Source organism: Haplochromis burtoni, unplaced genomic scaffold (assembly GCF_018398535.1).
Source record: "Haplochromis burtoni strain Fernald_Lab_line unplaced genomic scaffold, NCSU_Asbu1 Contig_11, whole genome shotgun sequence".
NCBI lineage: Eukaryota > Metazoa > Chordata > Actinopteri > Cichliformes > Cichlidae > Haplochromis > Haplochromis burtoni.
Genome location: NW_024582372.1, coordinates 653,669 through 680,380, shown reverse-complemented (window position 1 = coordinate 680,380; position 26,712 = coordinate 653,669). Strand labels below are relative to the sequence as shown.

The 26,712-nt window shown below is 39.0% G+C and overlaps 5 protein-coding genes across 5 annotated transcripts in view; all 5 read right to left on the bottom strand.

Annotated features, from left to right (window-relative positions):
* Nucleotides 1-321: 321 nt before the first annotated feature.
* LOC102306658 (cytochrome b-245 light chain) lies at nt 322-3,889 on the bottom strand. The gene is made up of 6 exons (XM_005915185.3): nt 3,635-3,889; nt 3,305-3,374; nt 1,776-1,850; nt 1,605-1,688; nt 1,400-1,481; nt 322-992 (listed from the first exon to the last, which is right to left on the bottom strand). The coding sequence occupies exons 1-6, from the start codon at nt 3,690-3,692 to the stop codon at nt 801-803; spliced, it is 561 nt and encodes a 186-aa protein (XP_005915247.1). The 5' UTR covers nt 3,693-3,889; the 3' UTR covers nt 322-800.
* Nucleotides 3,890-4,483: 594 nt separating this feature from the next.
* mvda (mevalonate (diphospho) decarboxylase a) lies at nt 4,484-10,100 on the bottom strand. The gene is made up of 10 exons (XM_005915186.2): nt 9,535-10,100; nt 9,241-9,311; nt 7,965-8,079; nt 7,724-7,870; nt 7,404-7,603; nt 7,207-7,281; nt 6,861-7,079; nt 6,342-6,457; nt 5,139-5,247; nt 4,484-4,743 (listed from the first exon to the last, which is right to left on the bottom strand). Exons 1-10 carry the CDS (start codon nt 9,608-9,610, stop codon nt 4,663-4,665), a joined length of 1,209 nt encoding a protein of 402 aa, XP_005915248.1. The 5' UTR covers nt 9,611-10,100; the 3' UTR covers nt 4,484-4,662.
* Nucleotides 10,101-10,198: 98 nt separating this feature from the next.
* Nucleotides 10,199-13,904, bottom strand: pdcd5 (programmed cell death 5). Its single transcript, XM_005915187.3, has 6 exons — nt 13,700-13,904; nt 12,381-12,418; nt 11,829-11,890; nt 11,644-11,735; nt 11,181-11,252; nt 10,199-11,094 (listed from the first exon to the last, which is right to left on the bottom strand). The coding sequence occupies exons 1-6, from the start codon at nt 13,763-13,765 to the stop codon at nt 11,047-11,049; spliced, it is 378 nt and encodes a 125-aa protein (XP_005915249.1). The 5' UTR covers nt 13,766-13,904; the 3' UTR covers nt 10,199-11,046.
* Nucleotides 13,905-14,574: 670 nt separating this feature from the next.
* uraha (urate (5-hydroxyiso-) hydrolase a) lies at nt 14,575-16,376 on the bottom strand. Its single transcript, XM_005915188.2, has 4 exons — nt 15,949-16,376; nt 15,384-15,523; nt 15,130-15,265; nt 14,575-14,965 (listed from the first exon to the last, which is right to left on the bottom strand). Exons 1-4 carry the CDS (start codon nt 16,000-16,002, stop codon nt 14,876-14,878), a joined length of 420 nt encoding a protein of 139 aa, XP_005915250.1. The 5' UTR covers nt 16,003-16,376; the 3' UTR covers nt 14,575-14,875.
* Nucleotides 16,377-17,066: 690 nt separating this feature from the next.
* The window catches only part of si:dkey-234i14.2 (heterogeneous nuclear ribonucleoprotein C), a 40,270-nt gene continuing 30,624 nt past the window's right edge, over nt 17,067-26,712 (bottom strand). Inside the window, exons 4-7 of the mRNA XM_005915189.2 lie at nt 21,924-22,093; nt 20,466-20,579; nt 19,196-19,353; nt 17,067-18,823 (exon numbers count right to left, since the gene is read on the bottom strand). Of these exons, the coding sequence (XP_005915251.1) occupies nt 18,785-18,823; nt 19,196-19,353; nt 20,466-20,579; nt 21,924-22,093 (481 nt within the window). The 3' untranslated portion in view covers nt 17,067-18,784. The remainder of the gene's footprint in view (nt 18,824-19,195; nt 19,354-20,465; nt 20,580-21,923; nt 22,094-26,712) is intronic.

The following is a 26,712-nucleotide window of genomic DNA, read 5'->3' as shown; positions in this document are numbered from 1 at the left end:
CACACACACACACACACACACACACACACACACACACGAGGGGTAACAAAAGATATAATACAATACATAAACATGCAGAACTTGTCTGACAACCAGCACCTAAACCAAATGAATGATCCTAAGATTTTTTTCCCTTTGTAAGCCAACAATTGATGGCAATATGACAAAAATGCAGAAGAAGAAAGACAGCTGAGACAAGAAAGGGAAATTCTGACATATTGAAATTGTGTACATTTGCAAAATGGGGAAGTTGCATTGCTTAAAATAATTTACCACAGAAACCTTGTAGAATAGAGATTTAAAGAATACGCCTACAACACATAATGAGTCAAAGGATAAAATGAGTTTATTTACAACACAGTGAAAATGCTAGCAAAAAGTTTAATAAATGGCTTAATGTCAGCCAGATACAGTCAAAAACAGCAGGTCCATTTATTCCCGTTAAACAGCATTGGGATGAGCTGCTTTTTAAGAAATACGTAAAGGGTTAAAACACAGTGTAATTATTTTGGATGCAGAACAACTTAAAACAAATTGACAATATTTGTTAGCGGATGACACTTAGCAGCTACAGTGTTTACATTTATATTCTGTTGTCTGATTTTTCTTTCTTCATTGAACAAATTATTTCCTTCATTTTCTCCTCCCATTTTTCTTAGTTGAGTTGAGTTAAGGAGGTGTGTGTCTAACTTGTTGCCCGGTCAACAGAAACACTAAACTTCAGAAAAACGTTGTTCATCCAGAGTTACACAACCCAGTAAACTCCAACTGTAACTGGTTATGGACTGAAGCTATACTGCTTATTCATCATCAGTAACAGACATGGGGTTGTCATAGGCTGATTTTTCAAGGTCGCCTGCTTGTTTCCTGCGCATCTCTGGAGGAGGTCTTGGTGGTGGATTCTGAGGAGGATTCTTGATGCTCTGTGCAACTGGTTTTCGGGTCTCCTTCCGTGGAAGAATGGGCTCCCAATGCTCGCCTCGTATAGCGGCCTACAAAGCAAGAAGATGACAAATCAACAATGACTGGCTTGTGGATGATTAAGTTAAGCATGACTGAAAGTTACTGTTCAAGTCTGAAAATTAGGAAGATTATTATTACTGGTCCTTTTCTTTGACACTCACAGTAGTTTAGAAAATATAAAAATAAACAGTGCAACCTCGAAAGCTTCCACAGAGATCCACAGAGGTGTTGAGGAATTCAGTCACACCCCTAACTGTTCAGATTTCATAACTACATCTTTCAACAGAGGTGCCAGTAACGAAACAACCTCTTCCTTGTTGCTATTTCCTTGTTTCCACTAACTGGCCAGTTCCTGCTTCAGTTAACAACTTTATCAAAAAGTTATTTAACTTGCTGGACAAAAGAAAAATAAATGGCTTAAAAGCTGCAAACTTACTGCAAGGTAGATGAGGCTGGCAATGCCAAGGCAGACACATCCGAGAACAGTGGCAAGCATAAAACCTCCAGGTACACAGATGCTGAGGGAAAAAAACAAAGGAATTTGATGACAAAAGACAAAATAAACCAAGTCATAATTCTTGACTAATCGACAGTGATAGAAAGCTGTTTAGCAAAGATAGCAGCTGAGATAAAGAACTCACGCAGCATGTAAGAATGCCCTGACATAGTAGTTCCTGGTCAGTGGTCCAAAGGTTTTTACGCATACAGTGAAGCAGTACTGGCCTCTGAGAGAAATTAAGACACAACCATGAGCAACTTAGAACTTGTCCATTAAAGTCCATCACACATCCAAATGAATAGTGTTTGCTTACGTTCTCTCCACACTCGTGCCCTTGGCCCTCTTGCTTCTGGGATACTCAAGTAGACACACAAACACCCCAGCAGCACTAGTTATCTGTCAAGGTGTTTTCTTTAAAATTATGTTCTTTATTTACATGCAAAGTGTCACACAGACATAAAAACAGAAACAATATATCATCATCAGTAAACACAGTGCACTAAGTCAACAGGACCAAAAGAAGTCAGATAAGAATGCTCACTGAGATAAGTCTGAGAAGTGAAATTGAGATAAACACTGGTGACGCTGAGCGGTTCAGCAGGCAAAGACAATAATGAATGAGAGCATTGTTTCTAATACAAAAGAGAATATGTCCATTATTTCATAAGAATAGCTACTGGGGGGAAAAGAAAGTACTTTCCCATGTTGTATTTTTGCTATTAATGAATAAAAAGAAATAATGTTCTTGCATGTCAGTGTGAACATTGTTAAGCACAGCATCGGTTAAATACTAGAACATTTGGTCAGGTTTGATGTTAACTTGCTGCATAATTGTGCTTAACATACTGTGTGATGCATCATATACATTTGACAGTTATTGTATTAATAACACTCATTCAACTGCTTGTCAATAAAAACACCAATTCAGTCACTAATGAGGCCGGAACAAAATGCATTTTGACATATATTAATAACTTTAAATAAGCCTTAGAGAGAAAGAAAATTCACCCACTGAGCTGCGAAAACACTTCCTGATGGAAAAGATAGGAGAGGAATGGCTGCACTGATTGAGCAACAATGCAATAGAAACTAAAATGACATGTTGTGCAGAGAAGGATCTCTGAGCACAAAATCTGTCAAAAAAAAGCAAATGGTCATCAGCAGCTTTAGACCACACGGGCTTCAATTTGTGCAGCTAAGAAAAGTAAACAGAGCACACAGTGGGCCCATGAGTGGACATGCATGGCTGGAAAAAACATATTGCCTGGTTGATTGGCGATGACTCTCTTTCTGCAGCATTTAGATGGTGGGGTCAAAATTCGGCACATCATTTAAAGAATCGTTACTGTTTTAGTATAATTTGAATGTAACAGCAGAGTATTGTTGATGAGCATATGTGTCCCTGCATGGCTACAGTGTAATTGCTCATTTCACTTGGGTAGTGCACTACGCAGTCTCAGACTGGTTTCTTGAACTTAAAATGGCCTCCACAATCACCACACCTCAATCCAACAGAGCCTGTTTAAGATGTAGTGGAGGACAGATGAATCACATCATCTGTTCTATCACGTCAATACAGACCAGAAAGCTAAAGGCTCTAGTATTAGCTGTGTAGCCTATAATGTATTTACTTGTTATAAGTATGTCAGCTTCCTGTATGCAAACTGTAGCCTGAATACATACTTTATATCAGTTCTAATCGAGAGATTTTTGTGACGTAAATAACATCTGTACTTTATTTTAAGTTATTTAGCATATTATTATTTCTACAACACAGAAAAAGCTTAATAAGCCAAAAATCCAGACACAATTAAAAAAAATACAACTGAAAACAAAGGATACACTGCATAAGCAGCAAACTGCCACCCTCTGAACTGTCCAGCAACGCCTACGATTCCTCCTGTGAGGAGAACTGAAAGAAGAAAACAGGAAGATAAGATTAAAATTATACACTCCAGCAGACTGCACAAACAAAGAGATGGTAAACTGTGCTTTATTATGTTGTCAGAAACACTCTGTAAATGAACTAGACAAGAGGCTAAAAGTATAATTCCCTTTGAAAATATTCTGTTTGAATTAAACCGCTCATGTAACCGAATAAGACAAGAAGAAAAACGCTAAATACCCCCCCCCCCTCCTTTCCCTCCATAATAATAAAGTTTTCATACTCACTTAGACCCGACGCCAAAGCCTGCTCATTAGCCCACATCGCCCACTCAATCTTCCCCATTATGTTAACCTAACAGCACCTCTGCAACCTCCTGGAGCTCCTCCGGCGTGGATTACCGACGGTGATAATAGTTTCTACAAGGAAGAAAATGTATTTACGAGATTTGAGGGGTGCAGGAGGGCAGGTCAGAGGGCGAGGCTTGTTCTGCCTTAGCCAATCTCCGTTTCAAGCGTCATGTCCGAAAAAAATGCAGCGCTACAGCGGAAGAGGAAGAACCGAAAACTCCTGGCAGGTAACACAAGGAAAAGAAAGACCGGCTTTATCCCAAGATATTCACACTGTGATTGTTGACTGTGGCGGTGATTGTTAGGTTACCGGAATTTGTAAAAGTTTTGTTTTTTCCTTTTCCATTATTTGCTGTCCTTTTTGCTGCTTCTGTACCAGAATTATGAGTCAATCTTTTAAAGTTCTGAGATTGAATAGAGAATTATTTTTTCATCTGGATGAGAATCGGATGATGACAAAAAATCACAAACAACAAATGAAATCTTGACCAAAATATATTTTATTGTGTGTCATTGACATTGAATTGACATGAATTAAATATGCACTATTGATCAGAAATGGTGATTAACAAGAAGAAACAAAAAACTGTACAGACAATGATTTGATCAGACAGGTCAGAGAACAATGGGTCAGCTCCAGTCTCCGGTCCGATCTGTATTTATGACTCAGTGCATTGCTCACTGCAAGAGTTTCCACTTATTTACTACCCGTGTCAAGGCAGTATCAGTGTTTATCTACCTACAGACACACAGAAATGATTAAAGCTATGAAAGAACACAAAGGAGTAATGATGATATGAAAAGAGACCAAACAGGACAGTTTAATATTTAAAGGGTGACGTATCATCTTCCGCTCTTGTGAGGAAGGTGTCTGGTATTGCTGCGATAAAAGTTGTATGCAACTAAGTCACATTGGCTTTCCTGTTGCTCAGTAGAACTCGCTCCTTTAGCGCTGCAGGAGGAAATCACATTGTTTTCTTGGGAAAACCATCAGATAAAAGCAGGTGCTGGGTAGGATCCTCTACAGCACGCGGGCCTGGTCCAGCCTTGAAAACAATACAAGAAGATGAAACAACAGATTAATTATGTGTGTCTGAGTGTTCACAGCTTCAAAATTATACAATTATTCTTTCCACTTGGAAACGTTAGCTTTTCAAATGAAGCACTCACTGGTCAAAGGTTCAGATAACTGTCATGGTCTTTCAGTGCCCTAGTTAAATGGACCAATGCAAGACAATGTTTCATAACAGCATGTTGAAAGGTATTGCATAGACACATCTGAACCTTCTTGCAATCCTACAGCAGACACATCACTGCAGTTTTGTGCAGCATAGATGGATCATTTAAATCTAAAACCTCTGTATCTTTCAGCTGCTGTTTAAAGTAAGCCTATAATACAAAGTTGGAGTAATTGCTTGTGTGGATAAATATGAGTGAATACCTTAGTACTAATTATGTAGTTTATTCCCTTTGGCATGGGTTCCAGACCAATACCTTGCTTCAGCTCCTCAGAAAGAGAAGCACAGTTGACTGGAAGACCCTTAATAAAGCTGCAGAGAAGAAAGAAGCACTCAGTGACACATTTTAAAAAGGACTGAAGGCCAATACACCTTAATAAGCAAAAGTACAAGTCTACCATTTGTTCTAAAACATTATTCAACATTAAGATGCAACATTAAGTCCTCTGTGGAAGTCCATTTAGCAGCATTTGCAGGTTCAGATCTTCATAGACATTTCAGATTTATTCTTCTAGGCAGGTTTTTTCTAGCTCAGGCTATTTCTGTGTTTTCAGGTTGTGTGCAATTTGAAGCAGGTTATCTTCATGTTCCCTTTCTGAAATCTTTACATCCCTCCGTCTTCATGTCCCTTCTGTGGAGAAAGACCCCAATAGTATGCAAGCATCCTGATTCACTTGCCTTCAGCAAGATAATAAGCAGTGCCTGGTATTAGTCAGAAATAGTGGTCTGCTCAGGGAGTTAAGTTGACCAGTAAGTTGGCTGTCTTTCCAACAGGTTTTCACAACAACTTGAGGACCTCTGAGGTTCAGTCAGAGCAGACCTTTCTTGCTTGATCACTTATTTTGGTTGGATGGCAAGGTAACTTCTGGTAAATATGTTCTAGAGATGTTAATCTACTGAGTACAATGCACTTTTGGGAACACTCAAAACCTCAGAAATGGTGTTCTTGACCAGTTTTATGGGCAGTTTTTACAGAGTTTCCTGGACTTTGGGCCTTAATACAATATGATTTGTTAGACTTTCTTTACAGGCACATGCCTTGGTAAGCTGTGCTCAAATCATTTAGGTTTCCACAGTTATGTTGTAGACACGTGTCAAAAATAATTAAAGCAAACAGGATGCACCTGATCAAAATGTTGAATGCAACAGCAAAGGGTTTAAACACCTTGGTAAGAACTGATTTCAGTTCTTGATTTTTAACAAACCAAAACAAGTTTCACTTTCACAAATTTCAGAGTAGGTTAATGGGCAAAAGGTCTGCTTTATCAGTTTTAGATTACACGAAAAGACCTAATACTTTCCACTGTATATATCTATATATATGCATTTAAATGTTGATTTTTCAGGATTAATTAATTGCTATAGACGGATTTTAAAGGGAATGAGCTTAACATCCTTCCACTTACTCTGCTCCGTTGGTTTCTGGGGGAAAGAAATATTGAACCATGTGCACAAACTCAGGAACGTGCTGCTGTAAAGTGAAGATCACAGCATTGGGCCCTGCATCAAAAGTGTAGGCTACCTATAAAGATAATAAACAGGATGTGACTATTGCAGAAAAAATGAGATTTTCCTGTCTCCAGTTTAAAACCATCACACATCTTTCACATCTTCTTTACGGCATCATAAAAAATGCATTATTTTAACACATGAGGAAATTAAGTTTTCTTTATTTCATTGAAAGCATGGTATGGTGTTGAGTGATGGACTGGCAACATGTCCACTGTTAAACTAAACTCTCGCCCTATATCAGCTGGGACAGGCACCTGTGACCCCAAGTTGGATGAGTGGTTAAGAAAAATCAATTTCATGGAAAAACAATAAAATAAAATGGAAATAAGGGAATGGAAATACAAATATGTATAAATAAATAAAGTCCAGTGCCCAGATATTTCTCCCATAATGTCACTGTAAAAGCTGCTCACCCTCGTCTCCCCGTAATGCTTGTTGTAACGATGGACCAAACTGATGATCTGCTGCGAAACATGATTGAGGTAGAAGATAGGGGGGTACGTGTCGAGGCAGGTGGCATGAAACTGGTTACTATCCTTCATGGTTAGTTCAGCAAATGCTGCAAAGTCCTTTTTTCGTATTGCTTCAGTCATCTCTACCATCCGGCCTGGGACAACAGATTCAGCGCGGTGCTAACACAGGCACACACGGACACAGGTATGACAGTCAGACATGTGTTGTATTAGTGAGCTGGGTTTAAATAAAGTGCCAATCAATATACATTAAAATTCTGACATTTGCAGTATAAGGTGAACACACCTTTAATAGGCAGCTTGTTTTTACACTGGTTTGCATTCCAGAGGTGCTGCCAACTGGCTTCCGCTCTGCACTGGCCTGTGACAGAAGTGCATCAAATTGATGTAACTTTTGCATTCCTGCATTTGTAAAAGCGCAAATTCATCAGTATTATTTTCACTTATTTAGTGTCACTCTTCTATACCCACAATCAGACCTACCACTAGTACGAGGATTCTGAGCTCAGGCCAGTGAGTCTCTGGCTCCACCTGCTGGGCTAAACTGTCCTTCCCATCCTCTTTGTTTCCCATGATCCACTGGACGAAACCTCCATACATGCTCCGGCATGCGCTGCCAGAGCCTTGACGAGCAATCCCAGACAACTCTCCTTCTACTCCAAACACCCGAGCCAGAGAGTAAACTGTGCCACAGAACAGTCAAAAAAAACAAAGACACTGGGACTAAGTGAAGCAATATCAACTATAAGAAAGATGGAGAAGGAGATGTTAGCAAAAGTGAATTATAGCACAGACAAGCTCACCCAGGCAAGCAAATCCAGCTGCTGAAGAGGCGAGTCCAGCAGCAGTGGGGAAGTTGTTAACTGAGCAAATGTGGACTTTGTGTGACAAACTAGCTGAATCCACGCCAGAGTCTCCATCATTACGCCTCTTCCGTGCCAATCGTCGAACTAAACATAAAGAAAAAAGAAAGAAAACTACATTGTAATATGCACTCCTTTCTGTCTGCTCTATGATTTTACAAATATAATGCACAACACTCACTCTCTCTCAGACAGGACTGCAGTCTGGGATGGGTTATGTCCTCCTCTTTACCATTGAGCCATATTCGATCCTCCTGAAATGATCTGCTGGTTGCAACTGTAGTGGTTGTTTTCAGCTAAGCAGAAGAAGAAAGGAAGGTACGTCGGTATCAAGCTGCATTTACAGTGGTGTGCAAAAATCTTGAACCATCCCTCATTTTTTTCTATTATGTTTCCAAGAACCAGACCTTTTTGTAGTTTTTTAAGAGTGCTCGAGAGCAATAGTTCTCCAGGCATTCTGAAGTTCTTTCAAAGTTTTACTTTGGACATTGGATGCTTTTATACACATTTTTAGTCCAGTCCTTGTACCTAACCACTTATAGAGGGATCTGTTTTTGTTTATTAAGCCACTTAAAACTGATTTATCAATCACTCAAGCATAAAAAGGCACCTGACTCAAGGGATGAACCAGTGTTATGTCCATACATAACAGACCAATTAGCCAAACCAATTTTAAATTGTATCTTTAAGAACTTTGTTACTTCAGCCATTCCAAAACATTTCGTGATTTCTTTAGGTAAAGCTACATAAAATATAAAAATGTATTTTTGCACCAATAAGATGATTCCCAGATTGCCAAAAGCATATCTCATCATGGGTGTGCAGTGTGTTCTTCAAAAAGGACCAAAGAACTGACAGATCTTTACAGAGAACAGAACAAAAAAGCAGCAAACATGCAAAGAAGAGCAAAAGAGAAACTAGAGAAATAATGGTGCTGTATGTAGTAGTGTATTTTATTACTAATATAACATAATATCCAACTTGAAGCCCGGAGACATGTGAAAAGCACAAAACACAGTGTATGTCTGTGTATCCCAGTTTCAAGGGACAGTGCAAAAGTGATGCCAATCGTCTGTAATCTGAGTAACAGAGAATTTCTTCCAGATTGTCACAATACTTTTTCCCCCCAATATTCATTTAGTAGAATATCTAATAGACGTGAACAGGTAAAGTTTAATATAACTGTGTTCACACTGCAAATACTAAAACAGCAGATAAATATTTAAAGTTTGTCTGGCAATCCTAATTGAGACTAACAGTAATGTTATGACATAATATTCTCTTAACAGTCTATTTTATAGAGACTTTGGCTCCATTCAGTGAACTCTTACTGCCACAGCAGCAGTTTATTCTGCAGCTCTCGACAGGGAAACACGACGAAATGAGAAAACATAGAGAAAGAGTGTGTTTTTTTTACAGACACAGGCTTCGTGAGGATTTCGTTTTAATTAACATACCTGGTCTTGATGCAATGTGACGCTCAACGATGAGTTAATGGGTAGAATTAAGTCTTCATTTCTCTTGCCCCCTGAAAAGTAAGAAGGCTTTAACACGGAGTCCTCAACCGAGGTGTCATCAGCCTGATATTAGGATAAAATATAAATAGACTCGAGAGTAATTCAGACCTTTAATAGCCAATATTCAGTCAGACATTAACACACAGGCACTGTCGACTCAGTTTTACTTGAGTCCAAATGATACAACCGTAACAAAACAATGCTAACTCAAACACAAGTCCAGGTGATACTTACAGTATTTAATGACAGCTATATTCACTGGAGCGGTACATGTAACTATATGTGGCTGCTCAGTTCTGTCCTCCGGCATGGCTCTGCATATACACTAATAAAAAGACTACCTGAATGTTTTTTAAAACACACTGTACAACCCTCTCCCCAAGTTTAGCACTCAGCGTGGCTGCCTGCACCTCACTGTAGCGTTTCCTAGCAGACTCACCGGATTGGTTAGTGATGAACATGTGACTAACCCGAGCACCAATCAGAGTCCGGCTGAGTGTACTGAACTCTAAATAGCCAATGAGAAATCATCTGACCACGGTCGTGTGAAAATGAGGCAAGCGTAAGACCAACCCAGACCCCTGTCGTCGGTGTTAGGGTTTATTTAAGTCAACGCAATTTTGAATTATAAACGCAATATGAATTAAAAATCTTAATAAGTGCTCAGGCAGGAAATGACTATTGTGAATAAGAGATAAGCTGCAGGATTTAGTGCTGAAAAGGTACTCAGTTATTGTATTTGACATGTAATGAACAACTGAGGTACATTAAATGCTTTCTTATACTGTACATCATTATTGGTACTGACCCCGATAAAAACAGTTCTGTCAGTATGTTGACTACAGTGATTTCGGACAGACTTTTATAGAGATAATAAAGTATATTAATATAAAACACATTTCCTCATCTTGCATTTTATTTCAAAAGTTGTTGGATACATTTGGCAGTCTGTTAACTCCTGCTTCTGAATTGAATGTCAAAATGTGAACTTATTTATAAAGCAAAAAGTCCAGAGTCAATTATCCACCTCCATAGACAGACAGTCTACCTTTGTATGGTGGGGACGTTACTGTGTATTGATGTTGTGATATTTGATGTTCAAGTCAGTGGAATACAATTTGTGTTTAATTCAAAATGGAAACTTAAAAAAAAAAGAAAGATTTAACACTCATTTAAATGGTGAAGGACAATTTTAGAAACAGTCCACTAATAAGGAAAAACATTTCAATTTAAGGCTCATTTAATTATATGTGAACCCTCAAGGTACACATCAGCAACAAGAATCCTAGAATAACAGCTAATGGGATAGTAGCCTAGATGGCAATTAAAGAGTAGACCCACATAAAATGCATTAACATCAGTATCATCTGCATTTTAACTAGTTTCTAATGTTTGAAGAAAATGCATGAACCGTGGTGAAAATAAAGGAAACTACTGAGATGGACTAGGAGAGTCAAACAGTGCCATGAGCTGTCAGATAAGCAGTAAAAATTTGTAGCATCTAGATTGAAGAGTTTACAAAATAAAATGTTAATTGACATTGTGTTCAACAATCCCACCAAATGCTGCAATATCAAAGTCCTTGTTTTCCATCTTGGTTGGTAGTTTCCAAAGACACACAGAAGCTAGTGTGGCATCTCAGGGTTCAGCTAACAGGAACACACTAGTCAGCGATCCTGTCAGAGTCCCAGCAAAGCATGTCAACTGCTCTGATTTGGTTGCTCATTCCAGAGCTCCTGTTGAAAGTTAATAGTCGTCCTCATCATCCGAGTCCATCACCCTCCGTCTGTTGAACTGTCAAGTAGAGTGTATTAGAAATGTAATACATATAAATTACAGGAAAAAAAATCAAATGTATGTGACATTTCAGAGAAACTTACTGTAACGGTTGTCTTTTTTTCTGTTTGTTGACTGACTTTTTCTAGGATCTCGATCAAGCCTGATTCTGTAATCTGACAAAAGTGGAAATGAGTTTATTCAATATGTTTTGCTAGAAGCATTCAAAGTTAAAGTCATTTGAGGAAAAAAAGAGTTTTGAGAGGAATGCATAGTGAAAAACTACATACACTCTTGCTGCTTAAATGGACTTAAATGATCGTCAGTCGTGTGACCACCTCTGAAAGCAGAAGTTTGGCACTTTGCTGGCACCATGCAGGCACCTTGCAGTTGAGTTAACTGCAAACTCCACTGTACACGGAAATATTATAGTGCTAAATCTACCTGACAACTATAGCTTGGCTGAAGGTGGTTTTACAAGATACTGAATGGTGGGGTGTATTTAGTTTTTCATAGGATCGCAGAGAGTGCTGTGAAAACTTTTTCCCCATGTCTGTACTTTCTTACCTTTCCTCCCAGCTTTCCAAAACGAGCCATTTGAATGAGATAGTTTTCAACTGCATTTGCCTTTTCTGGCTTCACCAAGGCAAGATTGCTCACTAAAAAATAAAATACAATGAGACAGCACTATTAATTTCCAAAGAGGAGTTTTATTAGGACGAAGGATATACAGTATATGAAACCACACTTACATCTCGCACGCGCAGACTGGTCTAGAACTTGAGCCAATATGGAGTTCCTCATATCTGTTTCTCTGTAATTAGAAAACAATTACATTGGTCAACTGAGACCAACTAAAAGAAAACAAAAAGATACTGCATTTATATAGAAGTTAAGCAGTAAGAATACCAGGTTGGTCAGCTACACTGAGAGTTTAGATATTACATATATGTCAAAAACTTTCAGTGCTGGCTCACAGCGGCTCATCTAATTGTTGGGGTTTCTCCGTATTAATGTAATGGGTCTATACCTTACAATATTAAGCACCTTGAGGTGACTGTTGTTGTAATTTGGCACTATATAAATAAGACTGAGTTAAATAGGAAAAAATATATTCAACTGAAGTTATATATACACATTTCTGCTGTATGGAAATATTTTAGTTCAGTTACAAAAAAAGTGCAATACGTAAGGCATATAACAGTTAGTCTTTAAAAAAAACAGTCCTTTATGCAAGTACAAGTACTATAAACAGGAAAAATTCAGCTAAAGTAGTTTCTTTTTTGATCAATTACACATCGTACCTTTGTTTGGCCTCCTCTGCTTGCTGATTATTACCTTCCTGGAAGTATACAGGACAGCACCATTAAATACAGATTTTATTTATACATTCAGCTAACTGGTAGACATTTTATTTTATTCCATCCACCAATCAAACAGTACTTTAATGTTTGTAATGGTGAAAATTTGATAAAGTAACTTATTCGCTGTTATTTTCAGGTATGACAATACAAGAAGGACCATGAGAGCAATCTCTTCGGTTATGTTTTCAAGTTTCTTCGTTTTGTTTTTAAAAATTCTATATTTTTCTTAAACCAGTATAGCAAAGTATACCATAATGGCTTATCTTTAATAGAGTTTGTAAATTTGTTGCTTTGGATATTTTCTAATGGTAGGTACTCTATAATGTCCTCTAGACAATGAATTAAAGTCCAGTATGTTCTCTATTTTGTACCAAATAAAGTTAGACTACTGTCAACAAACAAACAAAACTCATATGACAGATTTATATATAGGCACATTCAGTGAAAAGTTCCAATTACAGTCTTCTTGAGGTAAGTTGGATATCATCAATGAGATTTAAAACCCACTGATCACTGTATTTTTTGAGGTCACAAAAAGACATAAAATAGAAATTTATGAGTGTCAAATATTTTCAAAAACAATGACAGAAACCCAGACACGTGAGGACTCTCTAATCACTGCACTGCATGTGAATTAGTATAAATACTTATTTCTGACATATCGTTAGCTTCATAGCATAAGTGCCTAAGTCATTTTTTTGTGTTTTGTGTTTCAGACGGACAGGATGATGCAGCAGTGGTAGGGGAGTAAAGTTAGGCAAAAATCTCAATTTGACCAAAAAATGACTTAGGCACTTATGCTATGAAGCTAACGATATGGTAATGTATTAGACTACTGACAGTTCACCAAACACGTCAGAAATTGCTGCCGCTTACTCACATGCTGTGCTAATGTCAAAGTTTAGATAAACACACACACACAAATTATCTGTAGAAAGGAGGAAGCATAACGACCACTCCATCAGTAGCAAGTCTAAAAATTTGTTCAATTTTGTTCCAACAAGCCAGCGCTTTGATTTTCAGAGGGGTAAGCGCTGACTGATACAAAGCTAGCACTATGGTGATGTTAACACATCTAGATGAGGAAGCAAATATCATCTGCACCAAACATGAGGCTCATTAAGTTAGCTGTGTATATCCCTTAAGTTAGAGTTAAGTGGTGGTTTGTTTTTGTTTTAGCTACACTAGCTAGCAGTATACTGAACATCTCCATATAAGGCGGGTGAAACCATGCTTTCCGGTGCCTATTCGGTTCTTACCCCTTGCTTTGCCTGTAGCTCCGCCATTCTTTGCCGCCTAATCGCCTCTAATTCTTCGTCTGCCATTTTTTATAACCGTAATATTGACCTAAAAGTCAAAACTGGGATGGTGTATCGCAATAAAATTCCCACTAAACTGCTATCACAGGCTAGGCCCAGCCTAACTGAAGGAAGGATAATCGACGTCAGAAAAACAGATCCGACAGGCTCGATCAATCAATGAGAGAGTCAGGATCACTCAGTCGTGCACTGTATCATTATGCCTCTGAAGTTATATATTTTATTCTCCCAAGTCTTGATAATAATAATAATAGTTGGAAATTATATAGCGCTTTTCAAGGCACCCAAAGCGCTTTACAATGCCACTATTCATCCACACTCACATTCACACACTGGTGGAGGCAAGCTACGGTTGTAGCCACAGCTGCCCTGGGGCAGACTGACAGGAGCGAGGCTGCCATATCGCGCCATCGGCCCCTCTGGCCAACACCAGTAGGCGGTAGGGTAAAGTGTCTTGGCAATCATTATAACATTTTTTCCCAGGAAGTCCGTTTGATTTTTCTCCAAAATATAAGGTTAGGGTAGCGCTGTGGCCAAAGTTACCACCAATAATTACTTATACCTCATAGGGGTAATACTGAAAGAAGGATCTCTAACTGGAAATATGAAAAATCTTAACTTTATCCTACAGCGATTTGTATGGTTCTTGTGATGATATACTCTCAGGTTTCACAGGACCTGGAGGGGTTTCTTGAAGGTTGCTGTCTTTTTAAAGGCAGGGCACATGTAACACAATTGATCAATCAATATGTTTCAATTTGTATCTGTTACATCCTGGGAGTATCCCAGGATGTAACAGTATCACATACAGAAACTGGTGATTTAGACAGATGTATTATTTGATAGTTTAGACGTTACACATCTTAAAATAACAGCTTACAATAGTTGATATGGTAGACTAAAGTACAGCATATATTAATAAGTGTTTTTTATTTGTTTTTTTAAAGAAAGAAAATATGGTATTGTGGCACTATTACAACAAAAAGAATAATTGAAATGGAGTATTGTGCCTTGTCAATATGTCCAATATGTGTGACAGTTCATTCAGTGCCATCATGTGATGTGTCAAACAGCTGACAGGTGGAGTAATCTCAGGAGGTTCCTCTTGCTTGATATCTAGCTCCCTCTGTATGTACTGTAAGAGAAACGACTCAGAAGCAGAGGGATATGGTACTTTTGCCCAGGGTCATTTATGGTGAAGACAATCTTCAAGAAGAAAAAAGAAAAACAGAAAGATTACAGAGATAAGATTAATATTCAAGCCCATACAAATGGTTTAAATTGGACACAAATTTACCGATTTAGTCTCAAAAATTGTGATGACACCACAAGTAAATCGTGAGATATCAACAGTTTTAGCATTTCCTCACCTCAACATACGGGTAAAAGCAGGTCTCTCCCATACTCGCCCAATACTGAGCCGTCTCAAAATGCATTTTGTACACACCAGATTTAAATGATTGTTTTGCGATAAGTCCAGGGCAACGTCCATCATCATTAGTGGTCCTGTTCAAAAAGCATAAGATCGAAGAGCTTTGCACAAAGACATCAACTTTTACAGCAGTCTGAGATTTTCAACTAATTATAGGTTTCTTGGTGATGCTTTTTTTTTCCAGGTTCTTACCCGGTGGTGATTAAATTCCAGGTGTTTGTGGAGGGGTCTTGTTGATAAAGGCTGAGGGCCATATTTGACCCGGGGACACCCATTGCAGTGTTCAGCACATGTGTGGTCAGAGGACTAGGTGATTCTGACATTGCTGTGAGCTACAGACCGAAGACATAGGACTTTAAACAGAGCAGCTTAATATGGAGGAATCACATTAAAATAGTAAGATTAAGATGAAACTATATCCACACATTTGCATCTTACAAATGAGATACTGGTGCTGGTGTAGTTTTCTTAAAGCACCAGTGAGTTCTTGCAATGTTAAACTATCTTTGGCACTTTAAAGATTTTAGACAGCAACCACAGCAGAACCCTTGGTTTAAATTTGCCACAAGACTGTGTTCAATAATTAAAAATAGCATATTTTGTTATATTTGATATTGAACTGTTAACTAAAACTAATGTCACCTCAGCCATAAGTTATAGTACATAACAACCTATCGACTATATAATGCTGTTTCACTTTATTTTAAAATCACAAATCTTCAGTTTTATCATGTATTTCTTAAAATGTTACACTTACCTTATTATCAGGCAAAATCTGACTCTTCAGTTGCTGCAGCCTGGAAGCGCTCATGAGCACTGAGGAATAAAAATTCTGGGTTTGCAGCTTTTTACTGAGTAATGTAATTTTATGGTGTATATGTAACAGCTTCAGATCTTTATTACAAAACCCCCACAAAGTTCTGAACACTGTCCTCTTCAGTATGACATTCAGTTCACATGTGCTTATCTTTTTGTCAACAGCACGCTAGTTATGCAAGAGCTCCTTTTGTCACACTTCGTTTTCAGCACTTTGAACTTGGATGATTAAAGTTGCTTCCTCTGGGGCCGAGCAGATTAGCACAGTAAATGGCATTAAAAGTAACAAAGTTGCATTCTCACATCTTCCCCCTGCTTGAATTTCACAAAAGAATATTCACAACATAATTTTATATGAACCACTCAACCTTAACCTCCAGCTTCAAATTCAGCTCCCGGAGTTCAGCATCAGAGTTGTTAAATATAAAGGCTTGTTGATTTTATTGTTGACAGCAGAGCTCTGCTTCACAGTTCATAATGGTGACTTTTTAGCAGTGCTGTTCTTTTTTTCTGATGCTTCCATATCAAACTATATCATCAGGTACATGCTGACATTAGAGCGCAAGACGGCAATGTGGTTAATGTGCATCATCAATCACTAAAAATCACCAGGCTGTCCTATTTGGCTACATTTCATTTCATGTCTTCATCTCATGTTTGTTTATTAATCGTTCATATTATTACTGATGAGAAAAAGAGAGCAAAAGATTTTTACATGTCTTAGTTTTTAGTACCCTTTCAGGTCCTTGTGACCTATGGCCTAAATTAAACTGAAACCTGGCCATTTTCCCCACGTGGCCTCCGTATCTCAGCTCAGTAAAGCTTTCCCTTTCTCTCTTAATTATCTCTCACAGGCTAAGCCAGCTTTCTAAAGAGACAGCTGCTGATGGAAAGGCTGCAGGTGGATTTTTGTTTTTCAAACTCTGACATATATAAAAAAATGAGTCATCTTTTGTTTCAGTGTTTTCTGACTCAGCAGAAATTCACAGGCTGCTGGAAAGTCTTATCAAATGTCTGCTTTTGCCTCGGTCTTTCAGAATAAAAACACAACACCACAAATAATGTTTATACTCAATATGAAAATACTTTTACTACAATGACAATGAGTATTTCCACTTGGCAATATCTTAAGAATGCAAACAAAAACATGTAACACCATAGGAATTATAATAATATCATTATTTTCTTTAAAAAACACACAGAAGTCCTAAAGCAAGATTAAAATTGTACGGCTAAACAATTACAGTAAAGTATACAATAATACACATTATTACACTGACCTGGGTCTTCGCACATCTTAAAGTGTCTAATACATAGAGGAAGAGAGTTATAACATTACTCTAATACACTTAAAGGAGATAAAATACTCTTTCCTTCTGAAAATACTTAATGGGTATAGTATATCATTCATACTCATACCTACAGGTGGAAAACAAACCATTTATCTCCTGAGTGATTATCCAGCTAAATTCTGATATCTGGAAAATATGAGTTAAGGTTTAAAAATGAAAGAGCTGTGTGCAGAGTTTAGAATACTTGAAGTAACACCGAGTTCATTTTCATTATACTGTCCACACAATATTCCAGTTCTAGTGTTAATTTGGAAATAGCGGCATGTTTACATGGTTGAGAAAAACCCATGCTTAATTAATATCTAGTCCTATGTGTTTTGTGCATGATTTACTTCAAGGTCCTTAAGGCCTTTAGACATTTTGTAACACTGAATGATTTTGCTGTTTCCAGGGGAAAGGAAAAAAACCCAAACAAAATGATGAACCAGCTGTAGAAACACTCATATTAACAGTATCTATAAATGATTAATGTGTGTAAAGTCTGACATTAATCTATGTCATTTGTTTTCATAAAAACAAAGAAATAAAAACCCAGAGTGACCCATGCATGGTAAAAAAGTACAATCTGAAATGAAAAATTAAACTAATGAGGACGTGCTTAAAAACCTACATACTATCTGATAGACACCAGTGTGGTTGCACAAAGACTTCAGGTCCTTTAGAAGTCCATGGGAAAATGACTTTCTGACTTGACCCATGTAAACACATTCCTGCTCAGTTTATGGGTTCTGTCACTCATTTTTGGTCACACTGAATTTAAAAAAAGAAATTTGTTTGTTTTATAAACCTGGGTAATACTGTGTTTCAAAATAGAGGCTTATCTGTGGTACGAAATCGCACGCTCATTAGCAAGTGAGACGTCACTCTCCAGTTTGCCAAATGCTCATCTCTAGGCTTCAAAACAGGACTTCAGAAACCAGTGTGAGACATCACGGTAGCTACGTCCATCTTTTATACCGCCTGTGACGTGAGCAAAATAAACTGGCAGGTTTGTGTCATTATGATTTAATGATTCATATCTATTTTGCTGAAACATTGAGATTCATGCTGGAGCGTTGCTGTTGGTGCAAACTCACTCATACAGTAGAACTGGTTCATTTCAGGTAGACGTGTAAAATTTATAAAGTCATCGTTCTGTTTTGTTTATTTGTTACAGCAAGGTCACGGTCTATCTGTCACTATCTTAGGTAAGCCTGTCAAGTTCTGGTCAGTTGGATGTATGTGTACTTGCTTCTCAAAATTGATCTGTATCTGGATCATGGTCACGTTAAACGAGTTGCTGTGATTCAATTAAATGCATCATGTTATTTGATATGTACACCCTATGTTGAGCTTCTGATGTGGGTGTTAGCCTGATGGCTCAGGTTCTCTTCCTCCATGTTTGGCACCTTATCCATGTCTTTTACGTTTTCTCACATTCCTCCTTCATATTTCCTCCTCAGGGTCAGAGCTGTGGTTGCTCATCTGTGACAGACAAACAGGCAGGCAGACAGTGGGAGGGAAACAAAGAAGGTGTTTCATTAACTGCCAGCTCAGAATGACTCAGGAAAATTTTGTTATGCCAGTATACGCTGATTTCAAGAAGCAAAGTCTTGCTTAATGTCCAAGCCACTCATAAGACTGAAATATGTGGGCTTCATGCCTGTATGACTTTCAAGTAAAAACAATGTTTTCTAAAAAAATAATAACAATTATACAACATTACTCCCCATCCATATTCACAAAATGTAGCCCTAACAGAGACCCAAATAATGTTCCAGGCAAAATATTAAACTTTTTTTGGTCATAGCATCTGTATCCCCTTAAACTAGCATATGCTTCATAAACATCATTTACCGTGTGGTGGTCATCGTCAGGCTCTCTCAGGTCAGGGCTGTCCTTGTGAATTCGATGGCGGGAACTAGGAGGGGAGAGGGAGGAAAGGGAGTGCTCTGGGCTGCTGGGTGATGCAGCATATGGTGAGCCAACTGGACTATCCTCTCTCAGTGGAGACCCTGAAAAAAAAAGAAAAAGAATAAACATATGTACACACGACATTCGCAGTTTTATTTGAGATTAATTGCTGTTCGCACAGCGTATTGAAGAAAATTCGTGTTCTCTGATTTTATACTAGATGACAGGTAGAAAAATGAGTGGGAGTGACAAGATGGAGGACAGATGTGATGATAGCGAGAGGGAGATGAGAGACGGCAAGGCTAGACAGTGAGGGACAGGGGAATGAAGCAAAGCTGGAGATAAATTAATATAAAGATGAGAGCTATCTATCAGCCAAGGTCAATCAAAGTAGACAGGAGAGTTTTAACACAGACTTTTGCAGGTGCAAATCCACAGATAGTAAAATGAAGGTTGTCCAGGACTGTTTTTTTAGTCGAATGTTGTGATAATGGTTTCAAGGTTAAAGTACTGTCTTCACTCAACAACATTTAAGTGTAGCAGTGACTGAGGGGTTGGGAGCTCAGAGGAGGTTGAACTGCATCAAGTGAGAGGGAGTGGTGTAAACTCAGTGTTTCAGTTATGGTCGGTTTAATTAAGGCAGAGGCTAAAATAATTTCCTTAAGGAGGACAATAGAGCTTTGTCCTTTATTCCCCGAGACGTTTTTTCGTAGCCAGCTGCAGTGACCTGGAGATGTCCACATGAGGGCAGCAACAACACTTCATTCTGTGTGTAGCGATCGGCTGCCGTTCACAGTACTTGATTATTTGCGTTTGCAGAAGTCTCATCAGTCAGTTACTTCAACCACGCTGTTTGTTCAGCATGTTCCATAATTTGATCCCAACCATAAATCTATACACCTCTCCCCCGACAGCCTATATCTGCCTGGATTCAACTTTTTAAAAGATCCTGACTGGGGGAAAATAATTGATTTGTCAGGTAAAATAAGAGTGGCTCCATCCATGCAGTGCATTCCCATCCCCCAGTTTCCCTGCAGTACAGATCCTGAATCGTTTTGATTGGGGTTGTGACTGGAGGAGCTAATCAAGCAGGAATCTGAACGTGGCATATTGCCGGAGTCCTCCTTAAAATGATTCTGATGTGCAAATGGATTATCTATCATTCGATCTTACAGCCACCCGACTCCACTGTCTTTCTGAATGAGTGTCCCACCTTTGTGGTCATTCCTCTGTGTGTCCATCCTGTCAAGACTGTCAAGCAGCCCATCGATCTGTGTCTTTATCAGAGTCAGCTCCTTTTTAATCACCTGCAACTCCTCCATCCCCACTGCAAGGACAGAGAGAGCGAGAAAATGTAAGCAGCATTAGGAAATTACACAACCTGGAAACACCTTTGGAAAGAATTCTGAATGTACTTCAGCTAGTGTGAGACCTCTTTGAGGACACTGGAGCAATATACAGTTAGGTCCATAAATATTTAGATGCATATATACATGTAATTTTGTCCCTGTACATCACCACAGTAAATTTTAAATGAATTAAGATGTGATTGAGATGCAGACATCATCAAATGCTGCATTTCCTCCCTTGACATGCTCTGTAAGGACTTTATGCAGCCGCTTTCAGTTGCTGCTTATGTTTGGGTCTCTCCATTCAGTTTTATCTTCAGTAACGGAAAAGGATGCTCTGTATTGTTGAAATCAGGTGACTGACCCAGCCATTGAAGAATATCCAATTTCTTTGCCTTCTAAGACTCTTGAGTTCTTTTTGCAGTATGCTTTAGTTCATTTTCCACTTGGACTGTGAGGCTCTGATCAGTTTTACAGTATTTGGCTGAATCTGAGCACCTGCACACTTCAGCATTCTTTGCTACTTCTATCAGCAGTCACATCATCAAAAAACAATAGTGATCCGGTTCCACAGCCATACATGCTGTATGCCATGCCATAAAGTCGTATTGGACATACATGCAGTATGCTTCAGATCATGAAATGTTCCCTTTCTCCTCTGTACTTTTCTATTCCCATCATTCTGGTACAAGTTAATCATGGTTTATTCTGCCCAAAGAATTTCTGGACTGATGATAAAGACTTTTATTCTGCCTCTGAATCTACTGTTTGGTTCACTTCTATCAACATCTGTTTTGACCTCATACTAAGAGTCCCTGTGAACAACTACCAAATTCAAGTTCAATACTTGGAAACAACTCTATATCTTTCATCTGCTTGTCATGGAAAAACGAGGGAACGGGCCGTGAAACTGCTTGTCAGTCAACTGTCTAATTAACTCTGGGAAAATGGAGGACTAGAAATTTCTGCAATTTCTAAACAATTAATGCAATGATTTTTTTCAACCCCTTGAATTAAAGCTGAAAGTCTGCACTTCAATTAATTGGTTGATTTTAGAGTTCACTGTGATGGTGTGTAGAGAGACAAAACTACAAAACTGCCAGTGTAAAATGCATGAGTTCTTTTTTATAAAATATATTTATTAAGCATGTAAGTTTAAATGCATAGAACTTTACTACCATTTTAGGCAAACAGTGGGAACCTACATTATCCAACTTGTCTAATTTAAGATGTAAAATAAAGCCATTTATTTTTTAAAATTTGTTTGTTACGTTTTTTCCACAACAATCAAATCTCAGTGACATCCCATTCATATTGCTCACACTTGGCTGTGGCTGAACAAGTAGAGTGGGCTCTGGAGCTTTTGGAGTGGGTTCTGTCTCGGCTGCGTCTGTGCCCAGAGGAGTAGGAGGAGGAACGGGATCGCTTGGCAAGACTGGGTCCCAGGGGTAGGGGAGAAAAGGAAGCTGGCACACGCTGGTAGTCATACACCCTGTAGATTAGGTAGACACATTTTTAACAAAAAATATTGTTAAATGACTGTTTTCATGCAGCAACTTGTGTTTTTGTGCTGTAGCTGTGTCTGTGTGATTTTGTGCTTGTGTCTGAAATGATAATCAGAGGCTGGAAACAATGCATTTTGTCACACATAGGTGAAAATGACTGAAATTAGAAGCTGTATGCAGATTATTGTTCCGCAGATCATTTGAGCTGTTCACAGCCTCCGTACAGAGTACACAGCTTTTAGATCCACCGTTTCAGGCAACAGGTGGTGATGACGTTTCATACTCATGAGGCCACTTTAACTTTCACTCAGATGGCAGATTGATGCAGGGCACACTGCAATGGTCAAAACTGGGACTAGTTTGCTTGTATTTTATTTTGAAATATTCTCTTGCTCAGCTGAACGTATATTGTATGTTTTCAAAGTTCTTTAAGTATCAAATTCAAATCAGCATTCATACCTAAACTTAGACTACAAAAAAATGTAATCATATTCAAACAAAGTGAAAAGAGATGCAAATTAAAGCAGTTGTCCAGCCGTCATAAATAAATATGGGGGGGTCTATTCTATGTTCCTTTGACTTGTATTTTCTATTTATCAAATGCAAGAGAGTGAAACTGTCTCACTCTCACTATTGCCTCCTCCCTGTGGACAGCTCCATGTCTCTATCTGTCACTGAATGTAATTGGTTCTGTCAGGGCCAATCAATAGCTCCCCGGCAGGCTAGTAGTGCCGGTGACAGGGGGTGTATCACTGTCAACCTCTATAGTGGTTACAAAAAATGACACTGTGTGTTTGTGCATGGGTGTTTCAAAAATAGAAATAATGATGTGACTGAAGAATGCAATGGCCTCGACACTCACTGACCCAGTGACCAGGTGAAGCTACAGAGCTACAGGATCCAAACCAACCAATCATCACTTGGCAAACCTGTAGAAAGTGTGGGAAGCTAATGTTTTGAATGGTACAGTGCATCCAGAAAGTATTCATACTACTTGTTCCATACTTCTACACAATGACATTGTGAAAAATGTTGGCTTGAAATTCCTGCAGATTTGTTGAAAATAAAAAGTAAAAGTTTAGCATTTACATTGGTATTCTTTATTGAAGCACCTATGCTAGCAATTACAGCCTCAAGTCTTTTTGAGAATGATGCTACAAGCATGGCATACCTACTTTTGAACGGTTTTCCCCCTTTTTCTTTGCAGAACTTCTCAAGATCCCTCAGGTTGGATAGGGAACATCCTGCACAGCCTAGGGATGTTCAGTCAGGTTTATGGCTGGACTATGGCTGGGTCAAGGAAATTCACGGTCGTTGTCCTTTTCTAAGCTGAAACTTTGCTCCAGTCCAAGGTTCATAGCGCTCTGGAGGAGGTTATCATCAAGGTTCTCTCTGTACATTGCTCCGTTTATCTTTCCCTTAATCCTGACTAGCCTCACAGTTCCTGCTGCCAAAAAACATCCCTAGAATAATATGATGCTGCCACCACCATGCTTCACTGTAGCACGGTGTAGCACTGGTATTGGCCAGGTCAGACATGACTCTTAGCATTCAGCCCAAAAAGTTCAATCTGGTCTGAGGCTCCTTCAGGTGCATTTTAGCAAACACCAGGTGGGCTGTCATTTGCCTGTCATGTGTCATGTGCCTTGAAGAACATCATCTCCTCCTCCATTCCAGACACCACAGATCCGGAGCCACCCATGGCTCCAACACCATTGTGGAGTTTGCTGACGACACAGTGGTGTTGGGCGCCATCTCCAACAACGATGAGGCGGGCTACATTGACGAAGTGAAGAATCTGGCATCATGGTGCCAGGATAACCACCTCCAGCTGAACGTTGGCAAGACCAAGGAGCTGGTGGTGGACTTCAGAAGGAGTCAGCACAGAGACTACAAGCCCACTATCATCAATGGAGCTCCAGTGGAGAGGGTGCAGTCCTTCAAGTATCTTGGTGTCCACATCTCCTCAGACCTGACATGGTCTGCCTACATTCAGGTCCAGACCAAAAGGCTAGGCAGCGCCTGTATCACCTCAGACAGCTGAGGAAGTTCAGGGTCTTGCTAGCGATCCTTGGGACTTTCTATGCAGGTGCTGTGGAGAGCATCCTCACACAGAACATCACGTCCTGGTTTGGGAACAGCTGTGTTAATGACCAAATAGCTCTTCAGAGAGTGATCTGTACAGCAGAACGCTGCTGCAGGATTGTTACTGTACCATTCCCCAGATCTGTGACTTGATACAATCCTCAACTATGGGACTTTATACAAACGTGTGCCTTTCCAAATCATGTCCAGTCAACTGAATTTACCACAGGTGGACTCCAATCAAGTTGTAGAAAAATCTGATAGATCATCAGTGAAAACAGGATGTACCTGAGCTCATTTTTGAGTGTTATGGCAAATGACGAATACACCCACATGCTGTATAATTGTTTCTTTTTAAAATACATTTGCAAGAATTTCAATCACTTTGTTATTATGTTAATTTTTTTTTTTCAAATCAGGCATAACGAGACAGGGGAAGCAAAACGAGGGACTGTCAAAGATAAAACAGGAAGTAGCACGCAAACCAATATTCAGACAAGGACACACAGGCTTGACACGAAGATGGGGACAAACAAACATAGAAACACATGACAGACTGGGGGAGACAAAGGAGAAAACACAGGGAGAAGAACATGGAGACAGCACAGAGATATGACAGGGATGAGAGGGAGAGAGAGGGCAAGAGACATGACTGACAGGAGGGGAAGCCAAACAACAAAACAGAAATACCAGACCAAAGAAGCGGGAACATAAACTGATAACTCTAAATTAACTTAAAACTAAACTAGAGACCTCTAATAATATAGCAGGAAAATTACCAAACGCTACCATTTCTAGTCACACGAACTAAACAAGAAAACCCGGCCTAATAAAATCCAGAAAAAAGGTTCACTTCTCAAAATCAAAAAATGAATTCAACATGATGCAAAAGGTCACAAAACAGAGAACACTGGCTCAACGATCCGGTACCATGACACTACTATAATAGTGTCAGTGACTTAAAAAAATAACGTGTTAGATATTTCAGGATAAAAGACAGTCTGAAAACAAATGAAATATTTCTGCAAAGCCTGCGAGTGAAGTGTTCCTCTGCTGTATATAACGAGCCAACAACAGGAAGTGAAGCTGTCATCTGCAAGGACTTTGATTTTGGATGGCAATTTAGATTTACTGATTGAGCCGTTAGCCAGTCAGTCAGACACAGCCTGGCTTCCTGAAGAGTTTTCTATATTGTTTCCTGATCTATCATATTATGTGAAGCCCGTCTACTTGATATAGTGATTTCTGAACAGACTGTGTTCTTAGCACATCCACAATACACACTCAGACACATATGCATCACAATGTCACATAAGTATGAAGTGTATTAGGCCACCGTAAGTGTGTGAGATTAGAGGCTTTGAGCATTGTCCGTGCGGGGAGACATTGAAACCAAAGACTTAGGGGAGTTTAAAGTCTTTTAGAGCTGTGTGCAGGGGCAGATAGACAATGTGTTGTTACACCGGCTTTGAAGTGTCATCTCAGAGAATAGAAGCTCAGACAATGAGAGACGGTAGAGGAGTGAGGATTACAGAAAAGTGTGTGAGTGTGTGTGAGAGTGTTTGTCTCCATGGATTAGACCCCACATGGAAAGCAGCTTTGTCAGCCTGAGCTGTTATCTGTGTTGAAAGACACTTTACTGTTGTGTTTGCTCAAGAGGACAGCGGGCAAAAACAGTCATTTCTCCCTTTCCCACATATTGACGTACACAAACAACAAACACAGATGCAAACGTGCGTGCACGTGTACACACGCATAGCTCCCGCTCACTCAAACCCAGAGGAATACACGCACATGCACTCAAACACGCACAGCTGTCAAAAGCGCAAGCCAACAGTGTGGGGAATAATCACGCACTGTGTTAAAAACAAATTGAAAATCAGCAGTGAGTGTTCCCCCCTGAACAAAGACGAAAAAATGCGACGCGAGGAAAACCACATGAAAATATGAAACAATGAAAAAAAATGACAGGTAACACTCAACTCAGCAATAATACTCAACTAGGTGCGAGAGAAGCTACAGGATGAGGTGTTATTCTCCTGTGCATGTGTGTGTTTCAGTAAGTTGACTGCCTTCTTTTATTCAGATATGAAGCTCAGCTAACTACACCATCTACCTAAAAGCTGCGCTCACGCTACAAATGCACGCTGTCCAAAGGACAGATTTTGGTGTTTATGAGATGTCACTTAATTTAAGAGTATGGCTGTTGTCAACCTTTTTCAGAAACTAGTATGAAGTGCAAATTTAAAAGAGAAAACTTAAATAAAACCTGTCACATTTCCACAAAAAGAGCTGTCATGTTTGACACTTTTTTCTACAACCAATTTAAAGTGAAGCGTTATGGCACTTTTAGTTTTTCAGTCATCTCCCAGTACAAGTTGTTTCTTAAGACCTCACTTTAGTTGAAAGTGAAGGCGTGAGCGAAATCAAATCAGTTATTAGTTTTCCTGCTTAATAAGGCCTGGAGATTTGAAATCAGCAACTTGAAAGCAGAAACTTGAATAAATAAGCGGAGAAACAA